The sequence below is a fragment of the Oncorhynchus kisutch genome, linkage group LG12 (genome assembly GCF_002021735.2).
Source record: "Oncorhynchus kisutch isolate 150728-3 linkage group LG12, Okis_V2, whole genome shotgun sequence".
NCBI lineage: Eukaryota > Metazoa > Chordata > Actinopteri > Salmoniformes > Salmonidae > Oncorhynchus > Oncorhynchus kisutch.
The window spans coordinates 5,523,943-5,542,661 of NC_034185.2; the positions used below are offsets into that span (position 1 = coordinate 5,523,943).

General features: G+C 44.3%; 1 protein-coding gene across 1 annotated transcript; it reads right to left on the reverse strand.

The window, feature by feature from the left end:
* Positions 1-7,675: 7,675 nt before the first annotated feature.
* Positions 7,676-18,369, reverse strand: eif2b2 (eukaryotic translation initiation factor 2B, subunit 2 beta). Its single transcript, XM_020471691.2, has 8 exons — positions 18,046-18,369; positions 17,622-17,742; positions 16,698-16,849; positions 16,121-16,284; positions 8,803-8,898; positions 8,381-8,518; positions 8,135-8,201; positions 7,676-7,883 (listed from the first exon to the last, which is right to left on the reverse strand). The coding sequence occupies exons 1-8, from the start codon at positions 18,215-18,217 to the stop codon at positions 7,726-7,728; spliced, it is 1,068 nt and encodes a 355-aa protein (XP_020327280.1). The 5' UTR covers positions 18,218-18,369; the 3' UTR covers positions 7,676-7,725.
* Between the last annotated feature and the right edge of the window lie 350 nt (positions 18,370-18,719).

Here is an 18,719-nt window from a genome sequence, read left to right on the forward strand (position 1 = left end):
TACACATATTTAGCAGATGTTATTGGTCATATACACATATTTAGCAGATGTTATTGGTCATATACACATATTTAGCAGATGTTATTGGTCATATACACATATTTAGCAGATGTTATTGGTCATATACACATATTTAGCAGATGTTATTGGTCATATACACATATTTAGCAGATGTTATTGCGGGTGTCGTGAAATGCTTGTGTTTCTAGCTCCAACAGTGCAGTGATATATAACTAAATGCTTGTGTTCCTAGCTCCAACAGTGCAGTAATATCTAACTAAATGCTTGTGTTTCTAGCTCCAACAGTGCAGTAATATCTAACTAAATGCTTGTGTTTCTAGCTCCAACAGTGCAGTAATATCTAACTAAATGCTTGTGTTCCTAGCTCCAACAGTGCAGTAATATCTAACTAAATGCTTGTGTTCCTAGCTCCAACAGTGCAGTAATATCTAACTAAATGCTTGTGTTTCTAGCTCCAACAGTGCAGTAATATCTAACTAAATGCTTGTGTTCCTAGCTCCAACAGTGCAGTAATATCTAACTAAATGCTTGTGTTCCTAGCTCCAACAGTGCAGTAATATCTAACTAAATGCTTGTGTTTCTAGCTCCAACAGTGCAGTAATATCTAACTAAATGCTTGTGTTTCTAGCTCCAACAGTGCAGTAATATCTAACTAAATGCTTGTGTTTCTAGCTCCAACAGTGCAGTAATATCTAACAATACACATATGTGTATGTGGATAGAATATTTAGTATATCTGTAGAATGCGTAGGGTAGAAATGTATATACTGTATTGTAGTCAAGGCCATCCTATTCAACTACTGCTATACATATACTAATGAAGTGGGTAAAACAGTATGTAAACATTATTAAATGTCTTGTGCCGACTTGTGTTGACTGTTTAACAGTGTGATGGCCTTGAGGTAGAAGCTGTTTTTCAGTCTCTCGGTCCCAGCTTTGATGCACCTGTAATGACCTCGCATTCTGGATGGTGAACAGGCTGTGGCTGAGATCCTTGATGATCTTCTTGGCCTTCCTGTGACACTGGATGCTGTAGGTGTCCTGCGTTGGGCTGACCGCAAAACCCTCTGGAAAGGCCTGTGCTTGCGGGCGGTGCAGTTGCCGTACCAGGCGGTGATACATCCCAACAGGATGCTTTCAATGGTGCATCTGTAGAAGTTTGTGAGGGTCTTAGGTGCCAAGCCGAATTTCTCCAGCCTCCTGAGGTTGAAGAGGCGCTCTTACGCCTTCTCCACCACAATTTCTGTGTGGGTGATCCATATCAAATCAAATCAAATTGTATTGGTCACATACACATATTTAACAGATGTTATTGGTCACATACACATATTTAGCTGATGTTATTGGTCACATACACATATTTAACAGATGTTATTGGTCACATACACATATTTAGCTGATGTTATTGGTCACATACACATATTTAGCTGATGTTATTGGTCACATACACATTTTTAGCTGATGTTATTGGTCATATACACATATTTAGCTGATGTTATTGGTCACATACACATATTTAGCTGATGTTATTGGTCACATACACATATTTAGCTGATGTTATTGGTCACATACACATATTTAGCTGATGTTATTGGTCACATACACATATTTAGCTGATGTTATTGGTCACATACACATATTTAGCTGATGTTATTGGTCACATACACATATTTAGCAGATGTTATTGGTCACATAGACATATTTAGCAGATGTTATTGGTCACATTAACACATATTTAGCAGATGTTATTGGTCACATACACATATTTAGCTGATGTTATTGGTCACATACACATATTTAGCTGATGTTATTGGTCACATACACATATTTAGCTGATGTTATTGGTCACATACACATATTTAGCTGATGTTATTGGTCACATACACATATTTAGCTGATGTTATTGGTCACATACACATATTTAGCTGATGTTATTGGTCACATACACATATTTAGCTGATGTTATTGGTCACATACACATATTTAGCTGATGTTATTGCAGGTGTACCAAAATGCTTGTAAAATGCTTTCAGATTGTCAGTGATGTGTACACCGAAGAACTTGGAACATTTTCACCTTCTCCACTGCGGCCCTGTCGATGTGGATGGAGGCGTGCTCCCTTTGCTGTCTCCTGTAGTCCACGATTAGCTTTTTTGTTTTGTTGATGTTTAGGGAGAGGTTATTTTCCCGTTCACCACTCCGCCAGGGCACTCCCCTCCTCCCTGTTGGCGGTCATTGTTGGTACACGTGTGGCCATGCAGTCATGGGTGAACAGGAAGTATAGGATGGGGCTGAAGCACGCCAACCCTTGTGAGGGACCTGTGTTGAGGATCAGTGTGGCGGAGATGTCGTTGCCTACCTTCACCGGCCCGTCAGGAAGTCCAGGACCAGGTTGCACAGGGTGGGGTTCAGACCCAGGGCCCCAAGCTGTGGAAAGGTGCCTTACTGCCTTTTGAAGTTTGTGTACCATCAGTATTCTAGTCAAGGAAGCATCATGCAAAATATATTGCCACACTCCACTTACCAAGACTATTCCCAAATAAAGTTACTCTTTAAGGTAAGCTTGGACAACAACATAGAAACAGTGATATGTTATTTTAACAGTCATATTAAGTAAAGTTAATTGTAAGTAAGTAAATTGTTCACCAATAAAGTAATTATCAGCGCTATTAGGAAAAGACAAATTGCAAGCGTTATTTTTTTTTACATACCTTACTAAAGAGTCACCTACAAGAACTGGGCAAGATTTCAGAAACGGAAGTGCTACCATAGGACATATGTTGAAACCGGTGCCAGAGGCACGCAGAATTTCAACACCGCTGCGATTCCACAAGAGGCAACTGTAGAAGCAGTGTGACGTCACGAATTTAACTTCAAATGCCTTTAAAATCCTCTCGTTTCTCGCCGGGCGCAGTGGCGTGCGCCTGTAATCCAAGTTGCTGGGAGGCTTAGGCTGGCGGATCGTTTGAGCTCAGGAGTTCTGAGCTCCAGTGGACTATGCCGATCGGGTGTCCGCACTAAGTTCGGTATCGATATGGTGCTCCTGGGGGAGCCCGGGACCACCAGGTCGTCTAAGGAGGGGTGCACCGGCCCAGGTCGGAAACGGAGCAGGCCAAAGCCCCCGTGCCGCTCAGTAGTGGGATCGCGCCTGTGAATAGACGCTGTGGTGCAGCCTGAGCAATATAGCGGGACACAGTCTTTTTGAGAAAAACATTTGTATTATTATTTTTTTAAGCGTTGTTTTGCATTTGTAACATAAATATTCTGAAACTACATTTAGTGTTGAATATCATCAGGAAGATACTGCGATATCCATTATTCGATTGATTTCTAAAGATAAGATGTTAATTTCTTTGCTTAATTTTCGCCCTTTTCTCTAATTTAGCCACGATGTTGTGAAAAACTGTTCGTAGATGGGAGTCCCTCGACTGCCTCCTGTTGGTGCTCCGGTGTAAATTACTGGCTTTCTGATCAGTTCCTCGCGAGCTCCAGTAATGGACGCTGTTGTGGTAAATTAATATCACTGTAAAGCAATAGTAATGTAAAAAAAAAAAGTAAGTTGTCTATCATTTCAATGGCGAAGCTACATAAATATGGGAGGAATTCAGACATGACGTCATTGTTTTAGCACATGGTTCAATGTGCCAATAAAGTCAACACAATCGAACTGTTTATTTTTTTTGTTTTTCAAAATGCCGCTGTCTTGGGGAGCTAGAATTGGGACGAGCGTGTATACTGCGTTAATGATACAAAAAAGAGTAATGGAGAGCACTGCAAACGTAACATTTGAGGTAATGGAGAGCACTGTATAACACGGCAAACTTAACATTTCAGGCATTTGTGGTAAGTACCTGAGGGGCTTGCCATCTTCATGCATGTCAAATCTAATTTTGTCACATGCCCCGAATACAACATATATTCCTTACCTTACGTAAGCACGTTCATCTGCTTACTTACTTAAGCCCTTTAACCAACAATGCAGTTTTAAGAAAATACCTAAAAAGTATGAGATAAGAATAACAAATAATTAAAGAGCAGCAGCAAATTACAATGTGGAGGCTATATACAGGGTATTACGGTACAGAGTCAATGTGGAGGCTATATACAGGGTATTACGGTACAGAGTCAATGTGGAGGCTATATACAGGGTGTTACGGTACAGAGTCAATGTGGAGGCTATATACAGGGTATTACGGTACAGAGTCAATGTGGAGGCTATATACAGGGTATTACGGTACAGAGTCAATGTGGAGGCTATATACAGGGTATTACGGTACAGAGTCAATGTGGAGGCTATATACAGGGTGTTACGGTACAGAGTCAATGTGGAGGCTATATACAGGGTATTACGGTACAGAGTCAATGTGGAGGCTATATACAGGGTATTACGGTACAGAGTCAATGTGGAGGCTATATACAGGGGGTACCGGTACAGAGTCAATGTGGAGGCTATATACAGGGTATTACGGTACAGAGTCAATGTGGAGGCTATATACAGGGTGTTACGGTACAGAGTCAATGTGGAGGCTATATACAGGGTATTACGGTACAGAGTCAATGTGGAGGCTATATACAGGGGGTACCGGTACAGAGTCAATGTGGAGGCTATATACAGGGGGTACCGGTACAGAGTCAATGTGGAGGCTATATACAGGGGGTACCGGTACAGAGTCAATGTGGAGGCTATATACAGGGTATTACGGTACAGAGTCAATGTGGAGGCTATATACAGGGTATTACGGTACAGAGTCAATGTGGAGGCTATATACAGGGTATTACGGTACAGAGTCAATGTGAAGGCTATATACAGGGTATTACGGTACAGAGTCAATGTGGAGGCTATATACAGGGTATTACGGTACAGAGTCAATGTGGAGGCTATATACAGGGTGTTACGGTACAGAGTCAATGTGGAGGCTATATACAGGGTATTACGGTACAGAGTCAATGTGGAGGCTATATACAGGGTATTACGGTACAGAGTCAATGTGGAGGCTATATACAGAGGGTATCGGTACAGAGTCAATGTGGAGGCTATATACAGGGTATTACGGTACAGAGTCAATGTGGAGGCTATATACAGGGTATTACGGTACAGAGTCAATGTGGAGGCTATATACAGGGGGTACCGGTACAGAGTCAATGTGGAGGCTATATACAGGGTGTTACGGTACAGAGTCAATGTGGAGGCTATATACAGGGGGTACCGGTACAGAGTCAATGTGGAGGCTATATACAGGGGGTACTGGTACAGAGTCAATGTGGAGGCTATATACAGGGGGTACTGGTACAGAGTCAATGTGGAGGCTATATACAGGGTGTTACGGTACAGAGTCAATGTGGAGGCTATATACAGGGTATTACGGTACAGAGTCAATGTGGAGGCTATATACAGGGTGTTACGGTACAGAGTCAATGTGGAGGCTATATACAGGGTGTTACGGTACAGAGTCAATGTGGAGGCTATATACAGGGTGTTACGGTACAGAGTCAATGTGGAGGCTATATACAGGGTATTACGGTACAGAGTCAATGTGGAGGCTATATACAGGGTGTTACGGTACAGAGTCAATGTGGAGGCTATATACAGGGTGTTACGGTACAGAGTCAATGTGGAGGCTATATTCCATGGTATTACGGTACAGAGTCAATGTGGAGGCTATATACAGGGTATTACGGTACAGAGTCAATGTGGAGGCTATATACAGGGTATTACGGTACAGAGTCAATGTGGAGGCTATATACAGGGTATTACGGTACAGAGTCAATGTGGAGGCTATATACAGGGTGTTACGGTACAGAGTCAATGTGGAGACTATATACAGGGTATTACGGTACAGAGTCAATGTGGAGGCTATATACAGGGTATTACGGTACAGAGTCAATGTGGAGGCTATATACAGGGGGTACCGGTACAGAGTCAATGTGGAGGCTATATACAGGGTGTTACAGTACAGAGTCAGTGTGGAGGTTATATACAGGGGTACCGGTACAGAGTCAATGTGGAGGCTATATACAGGGGGTACCGGTACAGAGTCAATGTGGAGGCTATATACAGGGTGTTACAGTACAGAGTCAATGTGGAGGCTATATACAGGGGGTACCGGTACAGAGTCAATGTGGAGGCTATATACAGGTGGTACCGGTACAGAGTCAATGTGGAGACTATATACAGGGTATTATGGTACAGAGTCAATGTGGAGGCTATATATAGGGGGTACCGGTACAGAGTCAATGTGGAGGCTATATACAGGGTGTTACAGTACAGAGTCAATGTGGAGGCTATATACAGGGGGTACCGGTACAGAGTCAATGTGGAGGCTATATACAGGGGGTACCGGTACAGAGTCAATGTGGAGGCTATATACAGGGGGTACCAGTACAGAGTCAATGTGGAGGCTATATACAGGGGGTACCGGTACAGAGTCAATGTGGAGGCTATATACAGGGGGTACCGGTACAGAGTCAATGTGGAGGCTATATACAGGGTGTTACGGTACAGAGTCAATGTGGAGGCTATATACATGGTGTTACAGTACAGAGTCAATGTGGAGGCTATATACATGGTGTTACAGTACAGAGTCAATGTGGAGGCTATATACAGGGGGTACCGGTACAGAGTCAATGTGTCAATGTGCGGGGGCACCGGTGTCGAGGTCATTGAGGTAATTATGTATATGTAGCTAGAGTTATTAAGAGGCTATACATAGATAATAACAGAGTAGCAGCAGCGTGTGGGGAGGGCAATGCAAATAGTCTGGGTAGCCATTTGATGAGCTGTTCAGGGGTCTTATGGCTTGGGGGTAGAAGCTGTTTAGAAGCTTCTTGGACCTAGACTTGGCGCTATGACTAGAGTGGCTGGAGTCTGACAATTTTTAGGGCTTACAGCCTGGTATAGAGGTCCTGGATGTTAGGAAGCTTAGCCCCAGTGATGTACTGTGCTGTACCCACTACCCTCTGTAGTGCCTTGCGGTCGGTCGGAGGCCGAGCAGTTGCCGTACCAGGCCGTGATGCAACCCGTCAGGATGCTCTCGATGGTGCAGCTGTAGAACCTTTTGAGGATCTGAGGACCCATGACAAATCTTTTCAGTCTCCTGAGGGGGAATAGGTTTTGTCGTGCCCTCTTCACGACTGTCTTGGTGTGTTTGGACCATGTTAGCTGGTTGGTGATGTGGACACCAAGGAACTTGAAGCTCTCAACCTGCTCCACTACAGCCCCGTTGATGAGAATGGGGGTGTGCTCGGTCCTCCTTTTCCTGTAGTCCACAATCATCTCCTTTTGTCTTGATCACATTGAAGGAGAGGTTGTTGTCCTGGCAACACACGGGCAGGTCTCTGACCTCGTTCCTATAGGCTGTCTCATCGTTGTCGGTGAACAGGCCTACCTCTGTTGTGTCATCAGCAAACGTAATGATGGTGTTGGGAGTCGTGCCTGGCCTGAGCCTGGTCGTGCCTGTGCCTGGGCACGCAGTCTTGAGTGAACAGGAAGTACAGGAGGGGACTATGCACGCACCCGAGGGGCCCCCGTGTTGAGGATCGGCGTGGCGAACATGATAAGCATTCAAATTAGAACGCAGCCCGAAACAAATTCTTAAAAAGGAAATCAAGACTGTATAAAAACATAAGTGTTTTCACAAATCATTGACAAACCAAACACACTAAACCTTTTTATTATTATTATTATTGAGTATTGTCTGCATATCATTACAGGTCGTGGTCCTCAGGGTGGTAGAGCTCACTCATCAGCCGGTAGATGTAAGAGGGAGCGTTGCCACCGATGTTAGAGATGAACAGAGTGATGAGTTCAGGAGGAACATAGTCGAACACTGGGCAGTGCACGTTCACCTTGGATAGAATCTCTCCTATAGAGAAACAGAGTAAAGTCACATGTTGAACACAGGGCAGTGCACGTTGACCTCAGACAGAATTTTTTTGCTTTGTCATTATGGGGTGTTGTGTGTAGATTGGGGGAGGGGGGGGGGGGGGAATACTAAAATACATTACAGCCTTATTCTAAAATGTAACAAAATGTGGAAAAAGTCAAGGGGCCTGAAAAGTTTCCCATAATGCACTGCAGGTGAGAAAAAAGGATGGGCAAAGAGTGCAAGTTTACCTTCTGTGAAGGGAAGCACCTCGTGTGGGGAGACAAACTTATGGAATGTGTCCTCTTCATTGGGAAACTGAGAACACAAAACCAAAAATCCAACCAGTCGAGTCACACAGTGATGAATATAACAGAAGACAACGACACAGTCCGAGGATGTTTGGCATCACCTATCAGTGAAGCAGGGCTCACTGACAAGCACACTTCTATTCAGAAAGTCACTATTCTGTTCCTGACGACTGTTGTTATGACTACCTGAGGAGAGAGCTTGAACATGGGAGCGCAGACGATGAGCGGAGTCGAGTGGTGCCTGGCTGCTAGAGCTACAGTGTGGGTTCCGTTGACCGCCCTGAGCCCGCCATTGGCCAGAACCGTCTGTGTTCCGATGATGACCTGGTGAGAGGATAACCAATAGGAGGAACAGAACAGAATCAAAACTGGTTTAGTTGCGTTGACAATAGACACGCGTCCTCTAGTGAACAAAAGACTCTTTAAAACAAAACTAAAAAGTCCTTATTGTTAAGTAAATCAAGAGAGCTGTTCTGATGAAATAATCATTTTGAATTAAAATGCATCGATATTACTACTTAATGTTCCATCTGTGTAAAAAAAAATATATATATATATATATTTTTTTTAATCACAAAATAAAACAACATAAACAGTGTGACATTCACCTTGTTCACTCGGGACATCACTGCAAATATGGCGGCGTCAGCTATTACAGTGGTCTCGATGCTGGCTTTGGAGAGATTCGTAGCCATTTCATGACCCTTGGGAAAGAGGCAGGCAGAAGGGTCGTTACTACGGTGTGTTGCCCAAATGTAAATGTTCATTATTCAGTAACTTCGAGACAGTCAATTCATGAAATAGATTAAAACGTATGGGGGAGGTATGACATTTAAATGTTTTTAAATTAAATTGGGATCGTTAATGTTAAGAAAATATCACTAACAGAAATGTTTAAATCACAGTGCAGTTATCACAAAATATTAAATAATGTGTGGTTGAAGGACGGGTGGAATAAATGGAAAACAATGCATAAAAAATCCATAAAATATATCATTCTATAGAGAGCAAGGCCTTAATGTAACAAACAAAGTCAAGGGGGCCGGTCTGAATATTTTCCCGAAAGCACTGTATCTAGAACCAGTGGGTGGGGGGACAGCAGCTAAGTGAGCGCCGTCTGGTAGGTAACCAAGACTGTGGTAGATTGAACTGCACTGCCCCCTAGCAGTCATAAGCAGGACCAGATTTGAAGAGTGAATTCACATCATTTTAATGATTTTTTCTCTCTTATCTTTTAACAGGAGAACCACGAAAGCAGCCATTTTGACTGGTTATGAATTGTATTGGGTTTTTTTTTACTCCGCCATTTTTAAAGTCATGCCTCCCTCTGTCCTTGACTTGTACTAAACTAAATCTATTTAACACACTGTCTAAATCAGTCTATATAACATACTGTCTAAATCAGTCTATACAAAATACTGTCTAAATCAGTCTATATAAAATACTGTCTAAATCAGTCTATATAAAATACTGTCTAAATCCGTCTATATAAAATACTGTCTATATAAAATACTGTCTAAATCCGTCTATATAAAATAATGTCTAAATAAAATACTGTCTAAATCCGTCTATATAAAATACTGTCTAAATCCGTCTATATAAAATACGGTCTAAATCCGTCTATATAAAATACGGTCTAAATCAGTCTATATAAAATACTGTCTAAATCAGTCTATATAAAATACTGTCTATATAAAATACTGTCTAAATCAGTCTAAATAAAATACTGTCTAAATCCGTCTATATAAAATACTGTCTAAATAAAATACTGTCTAAATCCGTCTATATAAAATACTGTCTAAATAAAATACTGTCTAAATCCGTCTATATAAAATACTGTCTAAATCCGTCTATATAAAATACTGTCTAAATCCGTCTATATAAAGTACTGTCTATATAAAATACTGTCTAAATCCGTCTAAATAAAATACTGTCTAAATCCGTCTATATAAAATACTGTCTAAATCCGTCTATATAAAATACTGTCTATATAAAATACTGTCTAAATCCGTCTATATAAAATACTGTCTAAATAAAATACTGCCTAAATCCGTCTATATAAAATACTGTCTAAATAAAATACTGTCTAAATCCGTCTATATAAAATACGGTCTATATAAAATACTGTCTAAATCCGTCTATATAAAATACTGTCTAAATAAAATACGGTCTAAATCCTTCTAAATAAAATACTGTCTAAATCCGGTACCCCCTGTATATAGCCTCCACATTGACTCTGTGCCGGTACCCCCTGTATATAGCCTCCACATTGACTCTGTACCGTAATACCCAGTATATAGCCTCCACATGGACTCTGTACCGGTACCCCCTGTATATAGCCTCCACATTGACTCTGTACCGGTACCCCCTGTATATAGCCTCCACATTGACTCTGTACCGGTACCCCCTGTATATAGACTCCACATTGACTCTGTACCGGTACCCCCTGTATATAGCCTCCACATTGACTCTGTACCGGTACCCCCTGTATATAGCCTCCACATTGACTCTGTACCGGTACCCCCTGTATATAACCTCCACATTGACTCTGTACCGGTACCCCCTGTATATAGCCTCCACATTGACTCTGTACCAGTACCCCCTGTATATAGCCTCCACATTGACTCTGTACCGTAATACCCTGTATATAGTCTGACTATTGTTGTTTTACTGCAGCTCTTTAATTACCTGTGACTTATTTATTATTCTTATCCCAACAAAAATGTAAACAGCATTGTTGATTAGGGGCTTGTAAGTAAGCATTTCACTGTACCTGTTGTATTCGGCGCATCTGACTAATAAAATTAGATTTGATGTGTATGTGAAGCACTCTGTGGAGAAAGCTTGTGGACAGCTTCTGGTCAGACATGTACTGTATGGGATACGTTACGGGATCGCTCTAGAGAGACCATACGTTACGGGATCGCTCTAGAGAGACCATACGTTACGGGATCGCTCTAGAGAGACCATACGTTACGGGATCGCTCTAGAGAGACCATACGTTACGGGATCGTTCTAGAGAGACCATACGTTACGGGATCGCTCTAGAGAGACCATACGTTACGGGATCGCTCTAGAGAGACCATACGTTACGGGATCGCTCTAGAGAGACCCTACGTTACGGGATCGCTCTAGAGAGACCCTACGTTACGGGATCGCTGTAGAGAGATCCTACGTTACGGGATCGCTGTAGAGAGACCATACGTTACGGGATCGCTGTAGAGAGACCATACGTTACGGGATCGCTGTAGAGAGACCATACGTTACGGGATCGCTCTAGAGAGACCATACGTTACGGGATCGCTCTAGAGAGACCATACGTTACGGGATCGCTCTAGAGAGACCATACGTTACGGGATCGCTCTAGAGAGACCATACGTTACGGGATCGCTCTAGAGAGACCATACGTTACGGGATCGCTCTAGAGAGACCATACGTTACGGGATCGCTCTAGAGAGACCATACGTTACGGGATCGCTCTAGAGAGACCATACGTTACGGGATCGCTCTAGAGAGACCATACGTTACGGGATCGCTCTAGAGAGACCATACGTTACGGGATCGCTCTAGAGAGACCATACGTTACGGGATCGCTCTAGAGAGACCATACGTTACGGGATCGCTCTAGAGAGACCATACGTTACGGGATCGCTCTAGAGAGACCATACGTTACGGGATCGCTCTAGAGAGACCATACGTTACGGGATCGCTCTAGAGAGACCATACGTTACGGGATCGCTCTAGAGAGACCATACGTTACGGGATCGCTCTAGAGAGACCATACGTTACGGGATCGCTCTAGAGAGACCATACGTTACGGGATCGCTCTAGAGAGACCATACGTTACGGGATCGCTCTAGAGAGACCATACGTTACGGGATCGCTCTAGAGAGACCATACGTTACGGGATCGCTCTAGAGAGACCATACGTTACGGGATCGCTCTAGAGAGACCATACGTTACGGGATCGCTGTAGAGAGACCATACGTTACGAGATCGCTGTAGAGAGACCATACGTTACGGGATCGCTGTAGAGAGACCATACGTTACGGGATCGCTGTAGAGAGACCATACGTTACGGGATCGCTGTAGAGAGACCATACGTTACGGGATCGCTGTAGAGAGACCATACGTTACGGGATCGCTGTAGAGAGACCATACGTTACGGGATCGCTGTAGAGAGACCATACGTTACGGGATCGCTCTAGAGAGACCATACGTTACGGGATCGCTCTAGAGAGACCATACGTTACGGGATCGCTCTAGAGAGACCATACGTTACGGGATCGCTCTAGAGAGACCATACGTTACGGGATCGCTGTAGAGAGACCATACGTTACGGGATCGCTGTAGAGATCATACGTTACAGGATCGCTGTAGAGACCATACGTTACGGGATCGCTCTAGAGAGACCATACGTTACGGGATCGCTCTAGAGAGACCATACGTTACGGGATCGCTCTAGAGAGACCATACGTTACGGGATCGCTCTAGAGAGACCATACGTTACAGGATCGCTGTAGAGATCCTACGTTACAGGATCGCTGTAGAGATCCTACGTTACAGGATCGTCTATATTCATTATAATGCCATTATTTATTTTGTGCTGACTTTAACTATTTATCAAGCACATTTGGCGCTTATAATGAAGTTTAGGCTACTAATGATTTCCTTTGTGTTTTAAATTATTTTATTTTATCGTTATAAAAATAAGCTTTTACTGTTTTCCAACTCATACAGTATGCTTTCTGTTTCCTAGTTGTAACAAAGGCACTCGACTAAATAAAATTTTGTGAACACTTGAATTGTTTTGTTTTTCCCCCCATGTAGCCTTACATAAAACATAAACTAATGAAATTGATACGGTAGAATTTGAAATAAAATGTTAAAAATGTTTTCCAATGTATTAACACACTGAATTTGTTCAGCCAGAATGACTGCTCGTTAACTTGAAGAGGGGTTCCTCGAGGCACAGCGTTCGTAGTGATGAACATTGTTCAGCCAGAATGACTGCTCGTTAACTTGAAGAGGGGTTCCTCGAGGCACAGCGTTCGTAGTGATGAACATTGTTCAGCCAGAATGACTGCTCGTTAACTTGAAGAGGGGTTCCTCGAGGCACAGCGTTCGTAGTGATGAACATTGTTCAGCCAGAATGACTGCTCGTTAACTTGAAGAGGGGTTCCTCGAGGCACAGCGTTCGTAGTGATGAACATTGTTCAGCCAGAATGACTGCTCGTTAACTTGAAGAGGGGTTCCTCGAGGCACAGCGTTCGTAGTGATGAACATTGTTCAGCCAGAATGACTGCTCGTTAACTTGAAGAGGGGTTCCTCGAGGCACAGCGTTCGTAGTGATGAACATTGTTCAGCCAGAATGACTGCTCGTTAACTTGAAGAGGGGTTCCTCGAGGCACAGCGTTCGTAGTGATGAACATTGTTCAGCCAGAATGACTGCTCGTTAACTTGAAGAGGGGTTCCTCGAGGCACAGCGTTCGTAGTGATGAACATTTTAAACATTTTTTTATTTTTTTAAATGTCAGTTTAAACTTTATAAGAACATTTTACATTGGTCACATGATCCACATTTTACATTGGTCACATGATCCACAGATCCCATGTGTGTTCCTTCTGTGGATATACAGGCCTGGGATAGAGGAACGATGGAGGGGTGAAAGGATGTGTGTTCCTTCTGTGGATATACAGGCCTGGGATAGAGGAAAGATGGAGGGGTGAAAGGATGTGTGTTCCTTCTGTGGATATACAGGCCTGGGATAGAGGAACGATGGAGGGGTGAAAGGATGTGTGTTCCTTCTGTGGATATACAGGCCTGGGATAGAGGAAAGATGGAGGGGTGAAAGGATGTGTGTTCCTTCTGTGGATATACAGGCCTGGGATAGAGGAAAGATGGAGGGGTGAAAGGATGTGTGTTCCTTCTGTGGATATACAGGCCTGGGATAGAGGAACGATGGAGGGGTGAAAGGATGTGTGTTCCTTCTGTGAATATACAGGCCTGGGATAGAGGAACGATGGAGGGGTGAAAGGATGTGTGTTCCTTCTGTGGATATACAGGCCTGGGATAGAGGAAAGATGGAGGGGTGAAAGGATGTGTGTTCCTTCTGTGGATATACAGGCCTGGGATAGAGGAAAGATGGAGGGGTGAAAGGATGTGTGTTCCTTCTGGGGATATACAGGCCTGGGATAGAGGAAAGATGGAGGGGTGAAAGGATGTGTGTTCCTTCTGTGAATATACAGGCCTGGGATAGAGGAAAGATGGAGGGGTGAAAGGATGTGTGTTCCTTCTGTGGATATACAGGCCTGGGATAGAGGAAAGATGGAGGGGTGAAAGGATGTGTGTTCCTTCTGTGGATATACAGGCCTGGGATAGAGGAAAGATGGAGGGGTGAAAGGATGTGTGTTCCTTCTGTGAATATACAGGCCTGGGATAGAGGAACGATGGAGGGGTGAAAGGATGTGTGTTCCTTCTGTGAATATACAGGCCTGGGATAGAGGAAAGATGGAGGGGTGAAAGGATGTGTGTTCCTTCTGTGGATATACAGGCCTGGGATAGAGGAAAGATGGAGGGGTGAAAGGATGTGTGTTCCTTCTGTGGATATACAGGCCTGGGATAGAGGAAAGATGGAGGGGTGAAAGGATGTGTGTTCCTTCTGTGGATATACAGGCCTGGGATAGAGGAAAGATGGAGGGGTGAAAGGATAGTTGGATGGAGGGAGGGAGGGTTGATGAATATACAGGCCTGGGATAGAGGAAAGATGGAGGGGTGAAAGGATAGTTGGATGGATGGAGGGAGGGTTGATGAATATACAGGCGTGGGATAGAGGAAAGATGGAGGGGTGAAAGCATAGTTGGATGGATGGAGGGAGGGTTGATGAATATACAGGCCTGGGATAGAGGAAAGATGGAGGGGTGAAAGGATGGTTGGATGGATGGAGGGAGGGTTGATGGGAGGGAATGAGGGGTGAAAGTATAGTTGGATGGAGGGAGGGAGGGTTGATGGGAGGGAATGAGGGGTGAAAGGATGGTTGGATGGAGGGAGGGTTGATGGGAGTGAATGAGGGGTGAAAGGATGGTTGGATGGATGGAGGGAGGGAGGGTTGATGGGAGGGAATGAGGGGTGAAAGGATGGTTGGATGGAGGGAGGGTTGATGGGAGTGAATGAGGGGTGAAAGGATGGTTGGATGGATGGAGGGTTGATGGGAAGGAATGAGGGGTGAAAGGATGGTTGGATGGAGGGAGGGTTGATGGGAGTGAATGAGGGGTGAAAGTATAGTTGGATGGATGGAGGGTTGATGGGAGTGAATGAGGGGTGAAAGTATAGTTGGATGGAGGAAGGGTTGATGGGAGTGAATGAGGGGTGAAAGGATGGTTGGATGGAGGAAGGGTTGATGGGAGTGAATGAGGGGTGAAAGTATGGTTGGATGGAGGAAGGGTTGATGGGAGTGAATGAGGGGTGAAAGTATAGTTGGATGGATGGAGGGAGGGTTGATGGGAGTGAATGAGGGGTGAAAGTATAGTTGGATGGATGGAGGGTTGATGGGAGTGAATGAGGGGTGAAAGGATGGTTGGATGGAGGGAGGAAGGATGGGGGTGAATGAGGGGTGAAAGTATAGTTGGATGGAGGAAGGAAGGGTTGATGGGAGTGAATGAGGGGTGAAAGTATCGTTGGATGGAGGGAGGGTTGATGGGAGTGAATGAGGGGTGAAAGTATAGTTGGATGGATGTAGGGTTGATGGGAGTGAATGAGGGGTGAAAGTATAGTTGGATGGATGGAGGGTTGATGGGAGTGAATGAGGGGTGAAAGTATAGTTGGATGGAGGAAGGGTTGATGGGAGTGAATGAGGGGTGAAAGTATAGTTGGATGGAGGGAGGGTTGATGGGCGTGAATGAGGGGTGAAAGGATTTGGCGTATACCTGGCAGAAGGGGGCACACTCGGCCACGATGACGTGGAACTTGCGTTTCCTCGCTGCGTCTTTGAGGAAGGCCTCGACGGTGCGTGAGCGGCCGACAGTCATGATCACCTCGTTGGAGTGGATGTGCTCCAGGGCCTGCATGGCGATGTTGTCTGTGGTGCCCTCTGGGAGAAAGAATAAGACCATTAGCCCAGTGCTGCTTGACCATGATTATACCCATGGGGAGGATTGGAGACGATTGGTTTAAACTGAAGGAGACATTCGTTTGAATCATTTGGATTTCAGCCACAACCAAGTATAGAACTATGGCCTTAATAGGTCTATGAAGGAGGTGGAGAAGAGAGAGACTGATGGTGGAATATGTGTGTGCTCTCTAAGACAGTGTTTCCCCAATTCTGGGTCCTCCAGTACCCCCAACAGCCTGGACAATCATACTCGATGCAACTCATTGAGGGCATGATGATTAGTTAACAAGTTGAATAGGGTGTGCTTGTCCGGGGCTACATAAAAATGTTTTTTTTAAATACTTTGGGAGGGCCAGAGTTGGCAAACACTGTTCTAAGTGAACGTGTCTTACCCAGCTCTGTGAGGAGTTCATTGATGGCCTCTATGACGTTGGCTTTGAGATGAACATAGTGTTGTCTGAAGTTCTCGTCGCTCAGCCCCCCTGACGTTAGCAACTTGTGGAGGGACTCCTGCTGGTCTGTCTCCTCGCTGCTACCACGAGACCTAGGGGATACAAAAAAACACACACACACACGGAGAGAGAAAAAAAAAACTTCACATTTCCAACTATTGCATCATTTGGCACCTTGCCATGGCAACTGTTGTCGAGTTCCACAGAACACAAGCAACGTTAGCAGCAGACGCTCAAACAACTTCAATCATTTGTGGTTGTTGCTTGTAGCTGCATGTCAGCATATTCATAAACCTACCTGGCATACTCCCCCTCCCTGATGATAAACCCACCTGGCATATTCCTCCCTGATGATAAACCCACCTGGCATATTCCTCCCTGATGATAAACCCACCTGGCATACCCCTCCCTGATGATAAACCCACCTGGCATATTCCTCCCTGATGATAAACCCACCTGGCATACCCCTCCCTGATGATAAACCCACCTGGCATATTCCTCCCTGATGATAAACCCACCTGGCATATTCCTCCCTGATGATAAACCCACCTGGCATATTCCTCCCTGATGATAAACCCACCTGGCATACCCCTCCCTGATGATAAACCCACCTGGCATATTCCTCCCTGATGATAAACCCACCTGGCATACCCCTCCCTGATGATAAACTCACCTGGCATACCCCTCCCTGATGATAAACTCACCTGGCATACCCCTCCCTGATGATAAACTCACCTGGCATACTCCTCCTCCCTGATGATAAACCACCTGGCATACTCCTCCTCCCTGATGATAAACCCACCTGGCATATTCCTCCCTGATGATAAACCCACTTGGCATACTCCTCCCTGATGATAAACTCACCTGGCATATTCCTCCCTGATGATCTTGAGGACGCGCAGTACCATGTTGCCCACGGTGGTCTCAGACGGCTGGGCGGCTGTCATTCTCCTCCCTTCCTTGCGAATAATTTCCATCAGGTCGCCTATCATCAAATACAAGAGGATATATTTTATCATACATCATTCCTAGTAATGAATTGTGTTTTTAGACATGGCTAAATCACGAACCCATTGGACCTGTTTCAACACTTACAGACGAAATGACAGTCTATCGTAGCAGTTCACATTTTGACATAGAAAATCGATTTGATTAAAAAAATAACCCGTGGCAGATATACTATCTAACGTTAGCTAGGAGGTAAATTAACTAGCTAACTACCCGAAAGTTAAGCTATCGAATAAACTCAAAATTCTCCTATTAACTATAAGACTTTAGATAACGTTACCTGCGCTGCTCCATCGTGCCTGGGCTGTTACTTTCCGGAGCAAAGCTGTCGTTTCTCTGGCGGTTTCTCCCGACCCTCGGATCGGTCCTGTCCCACAACCTCCCCGCTTTAAATCGGCCAGAAAAGCCTCAATTCGCTCTGTTAAATCTGCTTCTTTGTCAGCCCCGGGCATACTGTTATCTGAATTCACCAGCTGACCTTAACTCGATGCTTTATCAAAACAAGTTGGCGTTGTCGACATAGAAGATGATAGAGATCTCTAGTAGCCAAAAGGCAATTTTAGCATGAACTTTTAGCACTGGCGCTGCCCATGCTCTCACAGATGCCGTAGTGGAACAAATATAGAGGAGTACTCTATCTATCTCTATGGTTGTAAATCATTTGCATAGGGAAGTCACGTGAACCGGAACCAGATTGCGCGTGAAAGGAAGATGCTTCCGGTACATTATTCTAGTCCAATGCTGATTGGACCAAATTATTAGAAGGACATCTTGTAATATTTTCAGATTTCATAAAAATAGATTTCACCAGTTTTCGCATAAAATAGACATTTAACCAATACCATTTACTTTCTATAAGAGTATCTATGTCATGAGCCTTTGCTAGGTAAAGCCCTGCCTTATCTCATCTCACTGGTCACCATAGCAGCACCCACTCGTAGCACGTGCTCCAGC

Bases quoted from the DNA above. Each gene is read 5' to 3' on its own strand.
- eif2b2 (XM_020471691.2), bottom strand. From the start codon at position 18,217: ATGCCCGGGGCTGACAAAGAAGCAGATTTAACAGAGCGAATTGAGGCT. The intron at 8,899-16,120 runs GTATACGCCAAA...CTCTTTCCCAAG, and splicing joins AGTGTGCCCCCTTCTGCCAG to GGTCATGAAATGGCTACGAA. The intron at 8,202-8,380 runs GTAGTCATAACA...TTGTGTTCTCAG, and splicing joins TGTTCAAGCTCTCTCCTCAG to TTTCCCAATGAAGAGGACAC.